The 23,668-nt window shown below is 37.6% G+C and overlaps 1 protein-coding gene across 3 annotated transcripts in view; it reads left to right on the forward strand.

The window, feature by feature from the left end:
• abcc8 (ATP-binding cassette, sub-family C (CFTR/MRP), member 8) overlaps positions 1-23,668 on the forward strand; it is a 184,986-nt gene that overhangs the window by 152,784 nt on the left and 8,534 nt on the right. For all 3 annotated transcript variants that reach the window (XM_073049473.1, XM_073049475.1, XM_073049476.1), the window contains 12 exons: positions 436-505; positions 2,515-2,672; positions 5,257-5,349; positions 7,262-7,364; positions 7,859-7,972; positions 9,730-9,850; positions 9,962-10,092; positions 12,865-12,943; positions 14,540-14,648; positions 17,121-17,224; positions 22,181-22,314; positions 23,090-23,152. In XM_073049473.1, coding sequence (XP_072905574.1) covers positions 436-505; positions 2,515-2,672; positions 5,257-5,349; positions 7,262-7,364; positions 7,859-7,972; positions 9,730-9,850; positions 9,962-10,092; positions 12,865-12,943; positions 14,540-14,648; positions 17,121-17,224; positions 22,181-22,314; positions 23,090-23,152 — 1,279 coding nt within the window. The remainder of the gene's footprint in view (positions 1-435; positions 506-2,514; positions 2,673-5,256; positions 5,350-7,261; positions 7,365-7,858; positions 7,973-9,729; positions 9,851-9,961; positions 10,093-12,864; positions 12,944-14,539; positions 14,649-17,120; positions 17,225-22,180; positions 22,315-23,089; positions 23,153-23,668) is intronic.

The raw sequence follows: 23,668 nt of genomic DNA on the forward strand, positions 1-23,668 counted from the left end.
TGTCTCAATAATGTCAAAATGCAAATTGTCAATTGGCTTCAATGCAGGCCTAGCAGATTTCTCAAAGAATATTTGCCAAGACATGTTGTTAAAGGTGATAATTGGTGAAAATTTCAAAAATTATATCTACACTAATGTGGGTTTCATATGTCAGGGTGCACAAATTAAAACTTGATAACATATAAGTAACTGGAGGAATTGTGGACCTGTTTCAGCTTCAAGGTATTGCACTTGTGAATCATGTTTGTAAAAGTAATTACATCAATTTTTAGAACAAAACATTAATGTAATTTCTCTACTGACTAATCATATGAGATCATGCAAAATGGGTGTTTTTAACAGAACCAATTCACTTTTCAAGCACAGCAGAATAATGATGTAAACTAGCTCTAAAAGCTCAGTAAACGTATTTCACTAATCCAATTGTTCCTTCAGATTCTTTGAGACCACTCCTCTTGGGAACATCCTGAACCGATTTTCTGCAGATACCAATATCATTGATCAGGTAAGATAGGTTTGGAAGATTTCTGAACTCCCTATTGCAGAAAATTTCTTAAGTTATACTCAATGCTTTATAAAACCTCAACCTGCAGAAGTACAAAATCAGGCAGGTCTAAATTAGAAAAACTTGTGAACCAATGCCATGAGAGTAACACAAATGGTGGTGATCACATTTAAGTTGGCAAGCTATGTGTTGTCAAATTCAGTAAAACACTAACACCTAATCTAAATGATACTTTACTGCAGGGCTGAGCAGGTTTCCTTGGACCTTTAGTACCACCTTTTCCTTGCTCTCCAGATCTTCAGCCCTGTGGAGCAAACTCTGACTTGATTTAGTGTTCTCCATCTCCTTATGGAGCAGATTGATTGGTCACTGACCGCCTCTAATATTAAGCTTACAGCAGGTTTCAGTACAACTGTCAACTGCCTTATTAGTGCTTGCCAAAGCTTCTGCAACATCGTCATGATATGTCAAGATGCTATTTAAAGCTTACACACAGGTATGATAAAATAGTTAAATATAAACAGGAAATGCTGGGAATACTCAGAAGGTCTGCCAACATGTTTGGATGCTGCCTGATCTGGATATTTCCAGCATTTTGTGTTTTCATTTCTATTTTCAGCACTGGTTCTTTCTTGCTTTTTGAAACAATGCTACTCAGACCTTTCCAATAGTCAAGGTTCAACATTCTGAAGATGTGGTTGTCTCAGAGCTTTATACAGGTTTTTAATGTTTTTCTTGATCTTGTACCCAATTCCATTGGTTATAAATCCCAGAATCCTGTATGTTCTAAAGCCTAGAATCCCATATTTGCAGTCTCTCTATTCAAATATAAACTTCTCATTCCTGCAGCTGATTTACAATTCAGGAAAACTAAGGAACTGAGCACTAATTATCCCTATTAATCTCTTCTGTATTTGCTCCATTAGTCTTCCTTAAAAATTTAGTGCCCACTTGGGTTTTGCATAATTTCAAAACTTTTGACATATGTTTTATTAATCATTTTGTTTTTCCACACCGCTATCTTCAAAGGTTTTGTAAAAACATCTAAAAAGATCAGACTCTTCTTGCAACTGTTTGTAGAATTTGTCCTGTATCATCTCTACTTTTTCTTTTCATCTCCCTTGTCCATCTCCTCTTCAAGCTTTACTCTGATGCAAGATTTGTTTCATTTGCAATCATTATGGGAAAAGATTTACAGACCTCTCACTGAAACCATGGACCAAATCATGCTCAACTGACTCACACTACATCACTTCCCGTGCTAGTCCAAAGGCAAAAGATAACTGCAGGGGAACAACAAGATCCAAAGTTCAAAGTAAATTCATTACCGAAGTACATATACGTCACTATAAGCAACCCAGGCATGTTTCACCTATTTCGATGTATCCCTGATTTTCAGTTAAAAAATTAAAATGCAGTTCATTCCTTTTACAATTTCTTTAGAGTAGTTTATGTGAAAAGCAAGGAAAAAAATCCTAACCCAGATTTAGATTTGCTGCTTGTACATCAGCCATTGCTGGCATACAGCTGAGAACAAACAAGAGAAAGTCTGCAGATGCTGAAAATCCGAGCAACACACACAAGATGCTGGAGGAACTCAGCAGGCCAGGCAGCATCTATGGAAAAGAATAAACGGTCGACATTCTGGGCTAAAACTGGCCTGCTGTCCTCCAGCATTTTGTGTGTGTTGGTAAGGCAGTCTGGAACAACCAGTGGAGAAGAGACAGCTCGAGTGGGAAATCAGACTCCCAGTGCAGATCCCCCTTTCGCCATGCTGGATAAAGATACCAGTTCCCAATGGAGCAGCTGTCCTTTTCACAACTCAGTCCAGGTGGATATTTAGGTAACTGATTTGATACTAAGAGTGATAACTAGTTATTTCTATGCACAATTCCTCAGCTTCCCCGGACTTCTCGTGGGTAATTTGAGTGATAATTTGTTATAACCGGCAAACTTTTGAGGATGAGCATTGATGGGTGGATTACCAGTATTGTTCTCTTTGTTTTCAGCACATTCCTGCCACCTTGGAGTGTCTCAGTCGATCAACTCTTTTGTGTCTCTCTGCCTTGGCAGTGATTTCGTATGTGACTCCAATATTCATCATTGCACTTGTTCCACTTGCAGTGGCTTATTACTTTATCCAGAAGTACTTCAGAGTGGCATCCAGGTAACTGACCACCAGAAGCTAGGATTGACAACTCTTTAGAGAATTAAGTTTATAAAATCACTGCATTGACAACATCAAGGTGAACAATACACATTTTCAACAAACAACGAGCGTTAATTCACATGAATGATATACATTGATGTGTGAATCATTTCTTTTGTAATGAGTTAGATGTCATTCTCCATTCTTAAGAATTCACTGAGTCAAAATGTGATGAAATCATTGTGCCAAGTCTATTTGATTTTTTTAAATTTGTTTAACATTGCCTAAGAATACAATCAGCTTGTAAATAGAATATTGTATCAGAAACAAAATATTTGAAGCGCTGCAGTGTCAGTAGGGAGAGAAATAGTCTGTCAGTTAAACTGGGATGTGAAAAAATAAACATGTTTTTACATTCAGAGAGGTGGAGGGTAGACAGAACGGGGATTGTCTCTTATTGCTGCTTTGAATTACTGATTTTTAAGATAGCTATTAGCTTGACAAAAAAAATAGTCAAAATGAAATAGTACAGCCCCAACTAGAGAGGGGAAGTACAGGAAGGAATGGTAACACAAAACAGATAAATATAATGTTAGGAACTAAGAGCTGCAGTGTATTCAGACTGAAAGCAAGCTGCTGTTCCTTGAGCTTATACTGCACATTGTTGAGAGGGTGAAAGTAGGTCAGTGTAGAAATGGATAGAAATTTAATGATAGGAAGCTATATGTTCAAGGACAGCCCTGCACACTGAATGACAGCTTTTTAAGTTAGCTACCCAATCTACACTTGATTTCTCCAGTGTAGAAGATACCCCATCATGAGCATTAAATGCAATGCAGTAAGTTGGCAAAAATCGCCTGGAAGGACTCTTAGGTTTGCTAATTGGTAGGAAGGGAATAGGTAAAAAGATATAGTAGATATTGCCATCTCCTGCACCATAAAGGGAGTGGTTGGTAGAGTTAGAAGTGTGGACCAGAGAGATGTGGAGGGAATGGGTCCTTCAGAATACTTAAAGGGAAAGAGATGAATAATGTGTCTGACCCACTGTATCTAGGCCTTTCAATATTTGGTAGGTAGTACAGGAAATGAAGTTGAAGCATTGCGGAGCCTTGTCAATAATGGAAAACCTCCATTAATTAAAAAGAAAGACATCTTTGAATGACTTATGTACAAAGTCTCAGAACAGATTTGCTTTTCTGAAGAGCTTTATACAGAAGTGCATCTTCTGCTAACCAAATTAAGATGGTACATTATTTTTCTGCTGATTCACCCACCTTCATCTGCCATGGCTCATGGTTTAATGCTAAAGGCACTACTTATTTATTAAAAACAAACTATGGCTATCACCTATTTATTTTATATTTATTTGAAACATAGGGAAATCACCTCCTGGTCCTCCTGGTTTTAGTCTAAAACACTCTAAAACAGGGTTCTCAACCTGGGGTGCATGGACCACTCAGTTAAAGGTAGGGGTCCATGGCATAAGAAAGGTAGGGAACACTTGCTCAGTCATTGAAAGTGGGCATGCAGGTACAACAGGCGGTGAAAAAGGCACATGGTATGTTGGCATTCATAGCAAGAGGATTCGAGTACAGGAGCAGGGAGATTCTACTGCAGTTGTACAAGGCCTTGGTGAGACCACAGCTGGAGTATTGTGTGCAGTTTTGGTCCCCTAATGGGAGGAACGACATTCTTGCTATAGAGGGGGTACAAAGAAGGTTCACTAGATTGATTTCTGGGATGGCAGGACTTTCACATGAAGAAAGACTGGATCGACTAGGCTTATACTCACTGGAATTTAGAATATTGAGGGGGGATCTTATTGAAATGTATAAAATTCTTAAGGGATTGGACAGGCTAGATGCAGCAAGATTGTTTCCGATGTTGGGGGAGTCCAGGATGAGGGGTTGCAGTTTAAGGATAAAGGGGAAGCCTTTTAGGACCGAGATGAAGATAAACTTCTTCACACAGAGAGTGGGGAATCTGTGGAATTCTCTGCCACAGGAAACAGTTGAGGCCAGTTCATTGGCTATATTTAAGAGGGAGTTAGATATGGCCCTTGTGGCTAAAGGGATCAGGGGGTATGGAGAGAAAGCAGGTACAGGGTTCTGAGTTGGATGATCAGCCATGATCATACTGAATGGCGATGCAGGCTCGAAGGGCCGAATGGCCTACTCCTGCACCTATTTTCTATGTTACTAACAACATTAGTCCTTCAGCTCCTTCCTGTGAACATGGGAACAAAAATAAAATACTATTCAATTTCTAATGAATCTTATTAAATTTTATCAAATAAACCAAACAATTAGCATGCTGGGTCTGTTTGTATATTGAAGCAACAATACCCAGTTTATTGCATCAGAAGATCTGTATAATTTATGCATGTTTTTAATAAATGCTAAATTCTGAGTTATTCTTTTCTGATCAAATGCACTTCCATGTAAATTTTCCATAAATATTTTAAACTTAAATTCAACAATCTTATTGATCATCAGGATTTCTATAGTGCTTCTATCACAAATGTATTAATCAGTAGTAGTTGAATAAAGTTGATTAGAACCTAAAACCTTTGACAGGCATCTTACCATTTTACTATTTGCAGAGACCTCCAGCAATTGGATGACAGCACACAATTGCCAGTACTTTCACATTTTTCTGAGACTGTGGAGGGTCTAATCACAATACGGGCCTTGAGGTAAAACAATATAATCTCATATTAAATGGTAGCTTTGCATCGTTGAACGAATTGGAGGTCAAGATATTTGCACTATTATGAAATAAAGAATTATAGGAGACAAGACAGCAAGACCAAGATCAGATTAGCTGTTATGTCATTGAATGATTAAGCAGCTTTAAGGGATCATATGCTTCACTTTGTTTTATGTTCTTATTCTGCCAAAATTTTCCATATATAAAACAGAATGGGCATTCTGATTCCCCATCAGGAGATTGCATAATAATGTATGTGTAATTACTTTGAGGAGCTAGCTTCATCAGAGCATGTTAGGATAATGTCCCTTTATAAACTTCATGTATTTGGCAAAGCTGTAGGTCGGTATCTAATTTCGCATTAATGGTTACTAATTGAGTGTTTTGTTTATTTGATATTATCTCGTAGTTCATCTTATCATGAGGAGTGATGATAAATTGAGCTAAAGTTAGATCTGCAATAAATGTTGCTTGATGAGTTTAACAGTTCACATCTAACTAACCTTATTAACCTGCAATTTGGAAAGTTGGGTTCAAAAACTACCAGGAAATATGCAAAAGTTTACAGTTTCCAGTGGAATCAGAGTCAGAAATGTCTATATAAAGATATGAAATCTTCACTGCTATTTTGCAGCCCAAAAGAAGGTAGAATTTGGCATTGAAAAATGCAAAAAGTATGGAATGGTATTGCAATGTAAAAGGGCTGGATGAATTGTAAATTTTGTACAATCTTGCAAATTGCATTTTTCCAATACAATTGTAAATTATTTTTATACTGACAGTGAACCCAAGGAAAGTAGAATCTCCCAGCATGCCCTTCCTTTTACAGCCTATGTATAACGCTGAGATACATCCTAGGAAGCGCTGGAACACATCATTAATAATGTAACCTGGGATCATCACGTATTTTGGGTCTTTCAACATCAGACACTCTTGTGCATGCGACCCAGCCGGGGTTGATCAGGCCATGGCTTTTGTCCCAGCAGCATTGGTCCATGGATCACGCCTCTTGAACCATAGTCATCTGGAGGCTCAGTCAGCAGCCTCTGTGACAGTCCCAATTGCTTTTTCCTTTGTAGCCCCAGTAATGCCAAGGAGAGAGTAGGTTCTGCACAGTGAGCAGCCAGAAAGACTTCTACACCTCAGCTCTACAGGCTCATATTGTGCCCTCCAATCCTGTGTCTGGCACTGCTATACCAACTCCAGGTATTTGACTTTCTTACGTTCAAACACCTCCTCAATCCAGTTTTCCCAAGGAACTGGCAGTTCTACCATGACCACCTGCTTTGAGGTATCGGACAGAGTGACCATGTCAGACTTTGAGAATGATGATACAATGAAGTCAGGAAACTTTAGTGGAATGTACTATGGCTTAAAGATAAAGCTATGTGTAAATATTCATTAATCCCAAATTTACTTTTTTCCTGTTAGTTGTTCATACTTACCCCCGAAGGTACAAAATCCTGATTTATTAGAACTACAATCTCTTAACCAAATGACTTTATCTTTAGCCTCAGTTATGTATGTTTAAGAGCCAATTGATCATGGAGTCTAACCCAGTAAAGCTCAATTCTGTCCTCACAACCCATATTGTATGTCAACATCTGTCATAGGATTACCCATAGAAGTTCTCTCTACCACTTCATTTGAACACTGAAACCAGTCCCTAGCATGAGAAGTCAACATAGTCTCAGGAGACAGAAATGGAACCAGAGAGTATGTCTGTGCATAATTACATAGCAATAGGTCATTCTAATGCTAAAATTCTGAATTGGGTGCAGAATTAAACTATTTTAGATGGTGAATAAACACCAAGGGGGAAGAATGGTTTTGGTAAAAAAAAATATTCATGTCCAGTAAAATTGTTGCCAATGAAACCCGTATGGCTGTGTTTTCAGGGAAGAAAATCGCTTTAGGCACAAGCTGCTGGAGCTGACGGACACTAACAACATTGCCTCCTTGTTCCTCACAGCTGCCAATCGTTGGCTCGAAGTTCGTATGGTAAGGGCTTCAGACCTGGAGTCTTCAATATTAATTGTTTTTCATTGTGTTTTCTCAATCTTATAAAGTTAGGATTTGAATAACACATTAGACATCCCTACAATAGCTTACCAAAGGTGAATGTTTAACTTCACTGGCCTACACTCAAGATTTAGTTTGAAGGTAATTAATCTAGATACACCCAGAGCCTTAAAGATTATTACTTATGAAGCTACACACTAAGAGATTTCAGTAAGTGAGTTTTGAATGCACAACCCCATGCCTCAAAAAAAGGCATTATATAGATAGAGATATAATTACTGAAATTCTCATTTTTTTTCTATTTTTATGTATTGCGTGGTACTGCTGCTGGAAAGACAACAAATTTCACAATGTATGCCAGTGATATTAAACCTGATTCTGATTCTGGCAATTGCTTGTACCAAGCCCTGGTCTGACACCTGCTTTATTCTGATTTGTATGCATATCAGCCTGTTTCCTATGTTTATTTCCAGGAATATATAGGAGCATGTGTAGTTCTCATTGCAGCAGTTGCGTCTATCACCAACTCACTGTACTACGGACTTGCATCAGGACTTGTTGGTCTGGGACTGACCTATGCCCTAATGGTAAGAACATTAAATTTATTGCTTTGACAATTTTCCTACTGTAATTAGGATGTTACTAAAAGTTCAGGCCAATACCAAGAATTGGTATTTATTTATTATTGTCACCAAGTTACAATGAACAATTTGTTTTGCATATTGTTTGTAAAGATCAATTCATTACACAAAGCATTGAGCAGAATAAGGTACAATAACAACAATGCTGACTAAAGTATAAAAGCTACCTAACAAGCACAGTGCAGGTAAACAACAAAGTGCAAAATCATAATGAGGTACTGTAGATTGTGAGACCAAGAGTCCATCTTATCAGACAAGAGGTCTGTTAAAGAGTCTGATAATATTGGGATCAAAATTGTCCTTGAGCCTGGTGGTACATGCTTTCACTCTTTTTGAATTTTCTGCCCAGTAGAAGAGGGGAGAGGAGAGAATGTACAGGGTGGCCAGCTGATTTACTAAAGCAGTGAGAATTATAGACAGAGTCCATAGAGAGGAGGCTGGTTCTTGAGATGTACTAAGCTCTCTTGTGGTCACGTGCAGAGTAATTGTCATGCCAAGCAGTAATGCGTCCAGATAGAAAGTTTTCTGTGGTGCATTGATAAAAATTGGTAAGACGTGCCAAATTTCTGTACCTTCCTTATAATCAGTGATATCCCTGTGTGTCATCCACAGGAAAAGCATCTCACTAACTCATTTACATTCAGATTTTAACATCAAGTAACTAACTTCTAGCTTTCCACTTCATTTATATATTTACTGCAATACCCAATCAACCCTGCCCTTCAATGCCCCTTGTCCTTTGTCAGGCTATCTTTTTCCTCAGCTTCTCTCGTGGAGTGCTCATCTCCATACCCTTTATTCAACTAGACTCTAATATAACCATTAACTGACTTTGCAGTAGCACACAATCTGACAAAATCTCTGATCCAGGGTCATCCCTATCTACAAATACAAGTTGTGGATTCTTTACACTAATCTTTAAAATTTTCTTTTCTATCAAAATTACCTGCTGACAAATGCTTACTGAACTTGCTAAGATCCCTGATTTGGAGGTTCTCAGTATTAGTTATGAACGTGGTTCACCTGCAGTGTGTTGGAAGTGGAGACATAGATCACAGGACAGTACAACACTGGTCAGGCCATTTGTGCCCCCCCCCCAATTTTGAACCAATCTTGACACCAATTTTTACTAAATGTCCTCCTCCCCTGTATCATTCATTTAACCCATTCCTTTCATATTTATGAAAGCCTCTTAAACTCCACCAAACTGCCTGCTTCCACTACTATTCTTGGCCACATTTTCTAGGCACCTACCACTCTGCTTAAAAATACTAGCCTCTCACTTCACTTTTAAACATCCTCCTCCTAACCATAAAAACATATCCTCTGGTGTTTTATACTTCTACCTTGGGGTAAAGATTCCAATTGTCTATCCTAGTTATGCCTCTGTCAAGTCTCCCCTTAGCCTCAGATGTTCTCGGGAGTACAACCCAAATTTTATTTTTTGAAACCTATTAGCTACTTTTCCAAGTGGAAATTTCTCATAGTTTTCTGATTACGGCTTGAGTTGAGATTTTAAATTAGGAATCCTTTCAATTGCTCAATTATGTTCAAAGATAATTTACATAAATATGAGTTACTCAACTTTGAATTTGGTATTAGATGGATGGTTATTACGCCTATAGTTTGCATTTATCTCTTGCTCAGTGCTTGACCAATTGCTGCAAGTGGTAACATGCTTGATTGTTTTCCTTTCTTGACAGATTTCAAACTACTTGAACTGGATGGTACGCAATCTAGCAGACATGGAAGTACAGTTAGGTGCTGTGCAGAGAATAAACAGCCTCCTTAAAATTGAAACAGAAAATTATGATGGACTTATATGTGAGCATTTTCAGACAAAACATTTGTGAAAATGCCAGTGATCAAGTAGTTAAGTTTAATAAGTAAGTTTTTTAACTGTTATTTCTTTTCATCCTGAATAACACGGTACAGCACCTTCGCAGATTCCTCCCAACTGGCCAGATGAAGGCGAGATCAAAATCCAGAATCTCAGTGTTCGCTATGACAGCACCCTAAAACCAGTGTTAAAGAATGTGAATGCCCACATCAGTCCAGGACAAAAGGTAAAAGGCCCATTAGTTCAACATATGTGAAGTTGCTGATTGGAAATTGGCCTCGTGCAGTAGTTTGCCATTAAATTCACCCATGTAGCTCCCATTATTTTGAAGTGCTTCCTTCCTTCTAATATGATATCCTTCGTCTACATAATTGTTATGTGAATCCGACTAGCAGTTGCATCTGGGAATGCATTAGCACATGCAGTGATCAAGCCTGCTGTAAATATGCAGTGTAGGCATATTCCACTATTAGTTTTTGTTTGTGTAGAGCCACTCAGGTAACACTAAGATTCAACAATGCAGCTGATGTTGCGTGTTAACCACATGCAACTGTACAATGCAGTTTATTGTAAATATAAGCCAATAGATTAGCAGCAGCAGTGGAAACACAACAGCAAATATGTCTAAATGAGAAAGTCTGCAGATGCTGGAAATCCAAAGCAACACACATAATGTTTAGAGGAACTCAGCAAGTCATGCAGCATCTATGGAAATGAATAAACAGTTGACTTTTCGGGCTAAGACCCTTCTTCAGGAGCAAATGTGTCTGATATATATCATAACATCTATTGGATTACTGTTGCTACTTTCTTCCTCAGTTTGCAGTACAAATAAGTGAATCTCATGAAGCTTGCTCAACCCTTTAATGCCCTAGGAATCTTTCACCATATTTATATTTACCTGCAGAATTCTGGCTCCACCCTCTACTACCCTTTAAATGGTAATAGCTAGGGTTGATTAGTATGTGCCTCTTTGCAAGGTGCTAGCTGCTCACAAAATTGTGTAATCCATTCTACCAACATAATAATCAAGTATAATCACAGTGGGTCTAAACAAGTACTGTAGTCATCATTAAGAGCAAACCAGGTGTTGCTGCAGCTTAAAATGATTTTGGATCCTGGCATCTTTCTTTTGTACTTTGCAATTTAATTTCGCATCACTTTCATGGTGGTCCTTAAAATTTTGCCTTCAAATGACTGAAACATGAATAAAAAGAGGAATGCACGAGTACTGTCACAGTAGAACTATGCTTCTGAAAAATTGCCTTACTGGAAGTCGTACATTGTGGCCATTAAAAAGATTAATAAGGAGGATATGGATTGTCTTCACAAAACATGTATGGCTCATTTTCAACTTTAATTATGGCAGGAAAGGCATTGTGGACTACAGATCAAGCAGTCCTTAACAAAAGGAAGGGCAATCAGGAAAATGATACCATCTATGTTTGTGTGTCTATTTGCAGAGTGGAAGTTCTTCCCTACAGCACAGAACAAAGCAGTTTACATAATGAGAACAAGCCAGTGAAATAGATTTTTAAAAGCATTGCACTTATATTACAAAGTGCTTTTTCTTCCCCTTCTCTACCTTTTGAATAAATCCAGTTCACTGAGCAGTAGTTCTACTATATTTAATAGTCATTTACGTTGGAGCTTCAAAAGCAAGGCCAGAAATCTGTACCAATATTGTATTCATAATCAAGCATGCCGTAAAAGGCTTCTAAAATAGATAGCACTGTAGGGCTACTGAGGAATGAAAGTATACTCAAATATGAGTACATGACCTCAGGATAGGAAAGAAATGAGAAACATACTTTAAAAAGATGCAGGTCTTTTATCTTTATTATTATGTTTTTTTGCCAAAATAAAGACCTTGGTAAGTTAATTACTTAATCTCGAAAAAGCTCAAAATTTGAAGCCAATGGATATTTGCTTAGCAAGACAACAAACATCAGAATTTTAAGACCTTTACAATGCAAAATATATACCAAAAACAGTGTTATAAATAAGTCAATAAGAAAGTGGATGTTTGATAGTTCTTTCTTTTAAAATAATGCAAATTTCTGCAATTAAACATATTGTGAACAGATGTTAGCTTAGCTAAGTCTGGAGAAGTACCCATCAACTGGAAGATTGTCGATTAATCCTACCCCATTACAGGCTCTTAATCTTCAGCATTAAGGGAATATTAAATTGTCAGATGAGTTGACCTTTGAGGTAGTTTAAACTGTGGTTCATCTGTCTACTCAGATTAATAAATATAGTTTAACTAAAACAATTTTCTTTAGGACCCTCTCCATTTTTAGTGCGACCAAAAATAGGAAAGTTAAGGGCACTCATGTGTCATTACTATTTATGGAATAGTTTGGCTATTTTACTCACCTTTATAACACTAATTAATTGACTTTGGAGCTTTGAATTGTGAGAAAATGTTGCTTAGAATCATTTTGAGGTGATCTCTGCTTTATATAACTAGTTCTTTGGTCAGTCAGATTAAAACACCTGCACTGTTAGATAGCAACTAAACTAAGAATTGTGTTGGACTATTCAGATAAACAAGAAGTTTACAAGATGGAGTCAAGTGCATGGAAGTTGCTTGGCAATAATCAACTCTGATTGTGCTTTTACGAATGCAGCAGGTATACCCACTGCTAGCATATTAACAGGTAACTAATGAGTAGGCACGGCAACTCTACATCTTTACATGTCTTCAAAAACAGCCTTTCCACGTGGTACAGGTGAACACAGCTCAGAGGAGCAACAAAATTTTTGGACTTCCATACTTAACTGCACTTGCCTGCATTCTTGGAAACCACAAACAGATTTACTCTACAACAACTGAGTGCTGTAAGTGTCATTTTATTTTTAGATGCAAAAACCAAGTTATGATATATAAAAATGCAAGAATGATTTTAAAAATGTTTATGTTGATGTGACATGACATTTATATGCATTCCTATGTGTTTTGGTGCTGTTTGATAACAGAATCTATTTTACACAGGTTGGAATCTGTGGACGAACAGGCAGTGGGAAATCTTCCTTTTCTTTAGCCTTTTTCAGAATGGTAGATATGTTTGAAGGTAAAGTTTTTTAACACAATGTTTGTTTTGCATACATTCTGTAATTTACTTCTTTATATCTAACAATCCCGTTTTTCTAGGGAACTGCTGTTTTAAATTTCACTCATAGATATTAATATTTTAAAATACATTGGTTCAATGCATAGCTTGAATTGAAGTACAGTTCTGGCATAGTAAAAACAACCCTGTAAATGTAAAAGTTGATGTTCCAAACAAAAAAAACCTGAATTACTCATTGATTTTAATCATATTTTAATGTAAAAAGTAATAGAAATTCTTAATCTATTACTTTGGTGTATAAGAAAGTTCCCTTTACTAGTAATTCTTATAAGCACATTTTGAATGTGCCTTTACTAGAGAACAGTAAAATAGTACAACTGGTGTAAGAATAGGGAACTCTTTAACTTAAGCTTGAGGTCATCTTTTGCAATGCTCCCAAGTGAATTTAAATCTTTAAATAAAAGATTCAATGAAACAGAGCTAAATACAATAGTTGAACTAACCTTACAGCAAGAGTACATACAAAACACGATTACAAAGAAAACTTGCCTTAATCATACTATGTCATATCCTTCTATACAAGCAATAGAAATCCAGAATATAACTTTACTTTCTCGGGTATAGGATAGTGTAGAGGGCAGTTTGCTCTGGAGAGCATGCGCAGAGTCTCCAGATACTGGCGCCATCTTAATAACAGTTTTTTGTAATTACTTCACACAAAGATTATTAGAGGTCTTGGTGATATTCGGGAACAATTTAAAAGCTAGTAAAATAAAAGTCAGGTAAAAACGTGCAGAACAGAAATAATTAAGAACAAACTAAAATGCTTACAACACACACAAAATTCTGGTTCCACCAGCATTTTGTGTGTGTTGTTTGAATTTCCAGCATCTGCAGATTTCCTCGTGTGTGAAACTAAAATGCTTGTTTTTTCCTTAACAATCTAAATTAAATCAGTGAGACTGGGGATCAAGCACCAGCTCTAATTTGGCCTCAGCATGATTGAGCTGTATTCCCAGATGCCAAGGAGTTCTCAAGGGAAATATTTGAAACTTACTATAACTCTCCATAAGCAAAGATAGAAATTCTGTGTTTGACTTTGTACATGGGAGTTTCAGACTTGCCCACATTTACCAGCACAATCTAGACCACCTGGCCTCTTTAACATCAAAACAATTTAGATCTAATATATGTTTCTTCCTTTCCCCAAACTCTCACCAAAACCATGACTTAAACTTTAAGAAACAAATTACCCATTGCTGAGGCCAAGAGAAAAGTGTGATGTAGCTGAAATCCTTATCACTCTCCACTCTGACGCACAAGCAGCAAATTCAACCACTAAGGCACATTTTCAACCTTGCATCCATCTCTCTGATCAATAGTTCTGATCAGTGCAGTTTAAGATAATGCCTGTTTGAAATTAATCAAAATATTTCAACCAAAATGAGGAAAATGTTACCAAAAAAAGCTGAATATTAAGTTTAATTTTAAAGAAAATTAGAATATTACTGTTATATTACTAAAATGGAACATTGTTTTACAGCAGTGTATTTGAAAACTAACACTTTGCTGAATGCTCATGTCCTGTTACTATAGGGAGGATAATTATTGATGGAATTGATATTTCCAAACTACCACTAAGCATGTTACGATCCCGACTTTCTATCATCCTTCAAGATCCTGTGTTATTCAGTGGGTCAATACGGTGAGTATTAACCAAAAGTGATATGGACCATCAATGGATAATGTAGTTTACATAATCCATGTGTGAGTCAGCCTTTGACGCATGTACTTCAAAATAAGTTCATATTTTGCATCTATATGTATCAATGATTTATTTCTTTGTTGACTTCATTAAGGTGCACCATAAACCAAAAAATCTGAAATCCAATTACTTGTCTGATAAAAGTTAAAAAGTATATTAGAAATGCAGTAGTTGACCACAACATCTGTACAATATGAAAGCAAATTATGCATTGCACTTTGAAATGAATCAGATAGTGTTCCCTCTCATGTTTTAGTTATGGAATTGTATATGATCATCTGTAGAAAATGACTGCAAAAGAAAAAATACTTTTGGAGAATACCCAACACTCGCAACATACCTCAGTATAGAATTGTCATCTTTGCAGCAATGAACAAACGATGCAGGAAGTTGTTCTAAAATGCTTTGCAGTACAATTTTGAAATGGTTTGATGCCAAGCCATAAAATGAAGATGCTGAAGCAAATAACCAACAACTTTTTTTAGAAAGTAATGCAGGAAAAGTGTACTCTTTGCTTTCAACTTTAGCATCCCAGACTGCAATCCCTCTTAATTATAGCTCTCCTCTGTGTCTCTGAGCAACCTCTGATGCCTTCCCTTGAGCAGCTGCCTCAGTCTATATTCTTAATCTTATTGCTTTCTCATTTTTCTGCAACTTGTCAAGTGTCTCTTTCCATCTCCACCCATCCATGAAATGGTCTGTTGTTTGTGGTTTGGCATTCAAGTGATTCTCATGGATAATTGCATGATCACTATGACCTAGGCAGATGTAGGCATTGACTGATGACATGTTTTCCTTAAAGGAAGTTACCCTCTCTAGCTAAACATTTTACCATTTATCCAGTGCAGATTGTTAAATTCTAAGTATAGCTCTCAATTACATATCACATTGAGGTCTTCTGACTTTAGAAATTTGTCCATTGAGCATAGCCCTATTTCATCATATCAGTCTATGGTGGGTGGGAAAGGTGAACGGTAGGAGAAGAAGGAATCTGATTGGAGAGGGAAGTGGACCATGGGAGGAAGGGAAGAAGGAAGGGTACTAGAGGGAGATGATCAGCAGATGAAGAGGTAAGCATCAAGAGTGGGAATAGAAGAAGAGGGAAGGGGAGGGAGAAAGAAAAAAACAAAAACAAGAAGAGAAATCGATGTTCATGCCTTCAGGTTGGAGGCTATCTAGACAGAATATTAAGTGTTCCTCCTCCACCCTGATATTGACCTCATTGTGACATAACAGGGAGAACATGGACTGACATGTCAGAACAGGAATGGGGAGAGGAATTAAAAATGGTTGGCCACCAGAAAATTCTGTCTTTGGCAAATGAAGTAGCGATGCTCTACAAAGCGGTCCTCCAATTTATGCTGGGTCTCACCAATATAGAGCAGGTCGCATTGATACAATAGGCAACCCCATTGGTGAAGGTGAAGTGTTGCCTCATCTGAAAGGACTGTTTTGGGCTTTGAATGGAAATGACGGAGGAAGTGAATGGGCAGGTGTAGCATTTCTGTCACTTTCAGGATACATGCCAGGAGGCAGATTAGTGTGGATGGATGACTGGAGAAGGGAATCACAGAGGGAGCGATCCCTGCAGAAAGCGGAGGGTGTCGGGGGAAGATGTGTTTGGTGGTACGATCCCATTGTGTAAGTTGCAGAGAATGATGTGTTGGATGGGGTGGCTCACTTAGACAGTTACTGCAGTACCCCACCAAATATTCCTCTAGTTTGATGCCTCTTGTTCCTTGAAAGGTCATCTGTCAACCAGTACTTTCCCTGATATAGTGTTCATCCCTATCCTCCTATCCAACAGATCTAAACTTAAATATGGCATATAATTGATTTTGTTGTAAAATACATCTGGGTTCCATCCGCCAAAATCTCATCGATCCAGGATAATCCCAGTATGCAAATACAAATCTTCGACTCTTTATTCTAATGCACCTTATTTTCCGTCTTCAATAAGTGTGGAGATTTCTTGAACTTCCTGACCACAAAGATCATGTCCACCCAATCCACTACTTTTGACATGTCCTCACCTTAATAAATAATCAAAATGGAAAATGTATTTCATACAATTATATTGCCAGGAAATCAAGTAGTGACAGGTTAACAGTTTTAAAGTCAATAAAGATCAAGGGAAATTTGGGGATGTATAAGTTATGCTGACTTTATCTCTGATGTGTACCTCCTGCAGAATAGTACAGTAGTCTGGGTAAGGACTGTAGTGTGCACATATCTGTTCTAAATCATATTATTCCTAGTTATGGTAAAAAGGAGATTAGAACTAACTGATTACTGTACTAGAAGTTGATCTGGATTTAAAGAGCTTTCTTCTGATCCATAATGATTCTAAAATAATCAGAAGAACTTGCAAAACTTGCATTCTGAATTAGTTTTTTTTTTCTTTTTCCACAGATTCAATTTGGATCCAGAGAGAAAATGCACAGATAGCATTCTGTGGGAGTCCTTAGAGATCGCACAACTCAAACATGTGGTGAAAGCTCTACCAGGAGGTTTAGGTAATGTAACAATAATATAATCGATGACAGTTGGTAACAGTGCAAAATGTGCAATTTTCCACTGACCTATCATTTTATTATATACTCTATTTTTTCTTACCAGTTAAACAGAGATTGTAAAATTAGCTGCAGTGCAAATTATACCTTCAGTTCATAATTCCTATTTTGCAGCATCATCTGGACAAACCTGAGCATGAGACTGAAGGAGAAGTTAGACCAAGAATTTGAGATAGTTCCAATACCAGCTGTATCTAGTTTTGGCAGAAATTTATTTATAGTTCTAAGTGCAAGTATGCAGACTGAAATGTTGGCAGCATGAGACAGATGGACCACTACTACTGTTTTTAGTAATAAGAAAAATGTCCTGCATCATTGGCTTATGAAGTACCGGTACAACATATACAAATTTCATGATATATCCCCAAACCTTGCCATTTCCATCCAGTAGTATCAAAGCTATAATAAGGGAGACCAAGACCTCTATTTCCTTTCAATCTGGATTTTCCATTTCCTGCAAGGTTCAAACCAAGTTTCTAGATCTTCTCGTCCGCAAATCCACAGACCCTACTCACCGCCCTAACATAGAGTCATAAGGCACCACAGTCTTTTGCCTCATCGAGTCTGTGCCAGACTATTAATACTGACTAGTCCCATTGAACCACACCTGGACCATTGTCTTCCATACCCCTTTTATCCATGTACTGATCCAGACTCCTCTTGAATGTTGCAATTGAAGCCACATCTCCCACTTCTGTTGGTAGCTCATTCCACAATCGCACCACCTACTGAGTGAAGAAGTTCTCCCTCTGGTTCCCCTAAATATTTCACCTTTTACCCTTAACCTATGTATTCTAGTTTCAGTCTTATCCAACGTCAGTGGAAAAAGACTACTTACGTTTGCCCTATCTGCACTGCTCATAATTTTGTATACCTCTATCAAACCTCCTCCCATTTTCCTAAACCCCAAGGAAAAAAGACCTAACATACTCAACATTTCCCTATAACTGAGGTCCTTAAGTCCTGACAACATCCTTACAAATTTTCTCTGTACTCTTTCAATCTTATTGATGTCTTCCTTGTAGGTAGGTGACCAGAACTGCACATAATACTCCAAATTTGGCCTCACCAATGTCTCACACAACTTTAACATAACATTCCTATCCTGGTTTGTCTGCCCAAATTGCAACACCTTACTCTTGTCTGCATTAAATTCCATCTGCCATTTTTTCCAGCTGGTCCAGGTCCCACTGCAAACTCTGATAAGTCACTGTCCACTACACCCCAAATCTTGATGCCATCAGCAAATCTGCTGATCCAGTTAATCATCCAGATCATTGACATAGATGACAAACAGCAGTTGACCCAGCACTGATCCCTGTGGCACTCTACTACTAAGAGGCAACTATCTACAAGCACTCTGGGGCTTCTCCTAAAAAGCCAATGCCTAATCCATTTTACTGCCTCATCTTTAATGCCAAAAGACTAAACCTTCTTGACCAACCTTCTATGCATTCAATCAGATCCTTTCGACATTTCGTTTTTGAAGGCCTCCCTCTTACGAAATACACCTTTTCTAGAAGGCAACCTGTTCCAATCCACACTTGCCAGATCCTTTCTGATACCGTCAAAATTGGTCTTGCTCCAATTTTGAATCTTTACCTCAGGACTACACATCCTTTTCCATAATTACCTTTAAACAAATGGCATTATTATCACTAGATGCAAAGTGTTCCCCTACGCAAACCTGTCACCTGCTCTGTCTCATTCCGATAGGAGATCTAGAATCACACCATCTCTAGTTGGGAATTCCATGTACTGATTAAAGAATCTTTCCTGACACATTTGACAACCTCTTTCCCATCCAGTCCTTTTACTTTATGGGAGTCCCAGTCAATATGTGAAAAGTTACCTACTATCACAACCTTCTTAGATGTTTATTGCAAAATTCTGCAATCACTTTACAAATTTACTCCCCTAAATCCTGCAGACTGTTGGGTGGTCTATAATATAATCCAAGTAACTTGGTCATACCTTTTTTATTCCTCAGTTCTACCCATAAAGCTTCACTAGACCAGCTCTCCAGTCTGTCCTGACTGAGCATTGCCAAGATATTTTCCCTGACCAGCAATGCCACTCCTCCCCTATAGGATTGGTTAGTCATGTCCCCCCAACCCCCAAAGCCATTTTGACTATTCCAGATCAGGGCCTCAATATCCCTCAAAAACCAAGGTTCCCTACTCCTGTTAGGCTTGACTTTTATTCTAACAGGAACATACAAACTATGCACTCTCAATATTTCACTCTTGAAAATATCCCATTTATCATGCATTCCTTTGCCAGAGAACACCCTATCCCAGTCCACTCATGCCAGGTCCTTTCTGATGCCATCCAAATTGGCCTTCCTCCCAATTCTGAAACTCAACCCAAGGGCCAGTATTATCATTTTCCATAAATTTCTTGAGATGAATGGAATTATGATTTCTAGATCCAAAGTGTTCCACTGTGCACACTTCCATCACCTGCCTTGTCTCATTCCCTAACTGGGGATCCAGTATTGTGCTCTCGCTAAATGGGACCTTTATATATTGATTAAGGAAACTTTCCTGGACACATTTAACAAATTTTATCCCATTCAGTCCTTTTACTGTATGGGGGTCCCAGTAAATATTTTGGTGATGGGTAAAATCACCTATTATCACAACTTCATGTTTCTGTGATCTCTCTGCAAATTTACTTCTCTAAATCCCACAGATTATAGGGTGGTCTATAATGTAATACTGTTCCTCCCATAAAGCCTCAGTAGATGAACCCTCCTTTTGTTCTGTCTAAGCAGTGCTGTGACATTTTTCTCACTCCTCCCCCCCTTATCATGTCTAAAACAATGGAATCCTGGAACATGGAGCTGCCAGTCCTGCCTACTCCTGCAAACGAATCATACTAATGGCTATAGTATCATATTTTCACATGCTTGTCCATGCACTAAGCTCATCTGCCTTACCTACATCTTGCATTGAAATAGATGCAACTCATAACATTAGTCCCATCATGCTCAACCTTTCGGTTCCTGTCTTTGTATGTAGGCTTAACATTTACTTTCCCACAACCACTCTGCCCTGGGAATCGGGTTCCCATCTTCTTGCAACTCTAGCTTAAAATCCCCGGAGTAGCACTAGCAAACCCTCTCAAAGCGATATCTGTGTCCCTCCATTGTATGTGCAAGCTATCCCATTTGTACCTATCCCAACTTCCCTGGAAGACAGCCAATGATCCAAATATGTGAAGCTCTCCCTCCTGCACCATCACCTTAGCCACTTCTCTCCCTGCCCTTCCCAACTTTCATTAGTGTACAGATTGCCTCTTTTATGTAATTATAATGTCTGGCTCCAACCATTTTACACACTGGTGTGCATCCAATCTTCCAAAAAAATGACTTAAAGCAAGTTCATGGATAAATCGTTAAAGGTGCTGATTTATGATTTAAGTAATTATGCTATTTGACTTGGTAGTCAAGAATCAAAATAATATACAATGTCTGAAGTGCAAGTATCAAGAAAATTGTTTACCTTAGAATTAAATTATGTTCAAATATGTTAAAGGGCAGGGTATCGATTATCTGAATCCACAAGTTTATAACAATTTGGCAACTCACAAATGTTTCTCACTTAACAGTAATCACTATAATTGATCTCAGATTTGCAACAAAGGAACCAGTCAGATTAGCAAACATTACAATAACCCTGCAGGCCCATTTACTTGAGTTGAGAATAATTGAGATTATCTTGCAGTGGAGAAGTACAGAGGCAAATTATAATTATAACCTCCGCTCACCAAAAAAAAATGATAGCTGTGTTTCAAACCCAATCTGCCTGGCATGTGCTTATGCCCAGTTATCAAGAATGCAGCATTAGGACAGAGGGTGGGAGAGCATTTCTTCTTCCACAGTTAAATATTTTAACGCGATTGTATGCTTCAGATCTTTTTCTCACTTCCTACTCTAATGCTGGTAAACTGATTTTCTCACATGGTGATGCTATAATTGGATTCTAATTTTAGCAACACTGTTCCTGGAATCCTATCAGCAACTTCTGTTGAAAATTACATATATGCAGACATCAGATCAAAGAAGGACAAGCCTGGCTAAAAGAACTGTGGCCAAAGCTTACTGATACCCACCAGCCAAATGGGCATGATACCAGTAGTTTGCATTGGTACAATTTAGCATCTGTGATATCAGTACCCAAAGTATTTATTGACCCATTAATCAAACTACTCAAGAATGTTTCATACATTTAAGTTTTTTTTGTATTTGTGGAGTTTCAAGAATGGCATATAATTACCTGGCTTCATTTAATCTGACTTTGAAATAGCCAAAAATCCAGTTTAATACCCAAATGTTACCATGTGCACTAGTTCTTGGACTTGTGCCATCTGATTTTGTGCTTATACATAATGAATAAAGTAGAGGCTAACTGAAGGTGGGACTTCAAATGCATACATGCTCTGAGCTGCCAGTTGATGTGATATGGTCAGCAACCACCAATAACCCCTTTTTTTGCCCATTTATTCCTTGCTCCATCAATCTTGATATCTGTTCTTGAGTAACACCCTAGACTACATTTCCCACCAAACATTGACGACAGGTTCCACCAAACATTCATGGCAGGCATTTGCCTTCGTTACACAAATAATTTTACCTCCCTGGCTCAACACATCTTGGTGTTCTAAACTGCAGGGTTTTAGTCATACTGTTGGATCTTCATATTTGCAAGAATTTTTATTTTTGGTGACCAAAATAACAGTGATAATTTGCTTTTTAGAAAGGCAAGGGAGCAACTGAAGGAAAATGAATTGGAATCTATTATGCAATATGAAGGTTTTCAAGTAAACATACATCTGAAGTTTAATATATTACATTAATGGTTCAAATTCAAACTTTTTTTCACATTTGAATGACAGATGCTATAGTTACTGAAGGAGGAGAAAATTTTAGCTTGGGCCAACGTCAGCTGTTTTGCTTAGCAAGAGCATTTGTACGGAAAAGTAGTGTGTTGATCATGGATGAAGCCACAGCCTCAATAGACATGGAAACAGTAAGTACCAATGGTTAACTTTATTTACGGCTTTCTCACCTGTGAGACAGCTACCTCGAGATAAGTGAAAAGACAACATCTCAACATATCACCTCTGCACCTATTATAGGTAATTGTGTTTTAGTATTTCTTTAATGGGAGGAAAATATTATACTGTAACTAGTTCTTAAATCAATACTGTCACAATTTATATAATATTTTGATAACACCATTTAATTTCAGAGCAACACCTACTGACTTCAGATTTTTAGATACAATAAATTGGTTAATTATTCTCAAATGTACAAAGGTATCAGTAAAATCTTGTCCTTCATACCATCCATTCAGCTCAATTTATTACAACAATGTGTTGAGCTAGTACAAAGTAAAACAGATTGCAGAATAAAGTGCTGTCTGTTAAAGATAAAATATTTAACACACTAGAACAAAAAATTAAAAGAGAAGAAAAATAAATTGTAAAGTTAAGGCAATTTACATTTGTCTAAAGCTGTTTCACAGAAGTCTGTGCTGGAATCAAATTTATTCACTTAGTTAATTAGGAATTTGTTCAGATCAAGGGTTCCCAATCTTTATTATCCCATGGACCAATACCATTAAGCAAGGGGTCTGTGAACCCCAGGTTGAACTAGATGGCCTGAGGTGAACTTTATATGATGAAACAAGTTAGCAGTTGTATAATTTATTGCAATTTTTCAACATTGACTATAATGTACTGTAATTATTCCATGTCTGCATTCAGAAATTATTAAAATATAATCATGTTGATCTTTTGTAGGAAAACATTTTACAAAAAGTTGTGATGACAGCCTTTGCAGATCGAACAGTGGTAACCATTGCTGTAAGTAACACTGGCCTTTTTTCAGTTTCTTTACTGTGTATGAAGCAATAGCTGAAAAGGACAGTATTGTCAATAGAATAAAAAACAGTTACTTTAGGGAACTGTGAGCTATGAGGACAGAGATATGAATAGGAAATTTAGAAAAGCATTTGGAGTATAAACACATATTCTGAATGGAGCATTATTGTCAAAACTAGCATGTTTCATACATGTATAACTACCTTGAAAGGATGGGTGGTGGGCTGCCATCTGAGACCACAGATAATATGCTAATAAAACTGCCATAATGCTGTGCAATATATTCACACATAGACCAGAAGGGCAACAGGTATAACAAGCCTGTTACATAAACCATCATCATTTTAGTAATATTTATTCTTTTAAAACAATTCAAACTGAAATAGAAGGGAGAAGTGAGCTCACCTATTATGGATTATTAGGCTCCAGTAAAACCACTAACACATCTATCCAGAGCAGGGGTTCCCAACCTTTTTTATGCCATGGACCCCTACCATT

The sequence above is a fragment of the Hemitrygon akajei genome, chromosome 6 (assembly GCF_048418815.1).
Source record: "Hemitrygon akajei chromosome 6, sHemAka1.3, whole genome shotgun sequence".
NCBI classification, from domain to species: domain Eukaryota; kingdom Metazoa; phylum Chordata; class Chondrichthyes; order Myliobatiformes; family Dasyatidae; genus Hemitrygon; species Hemitrygon akajei.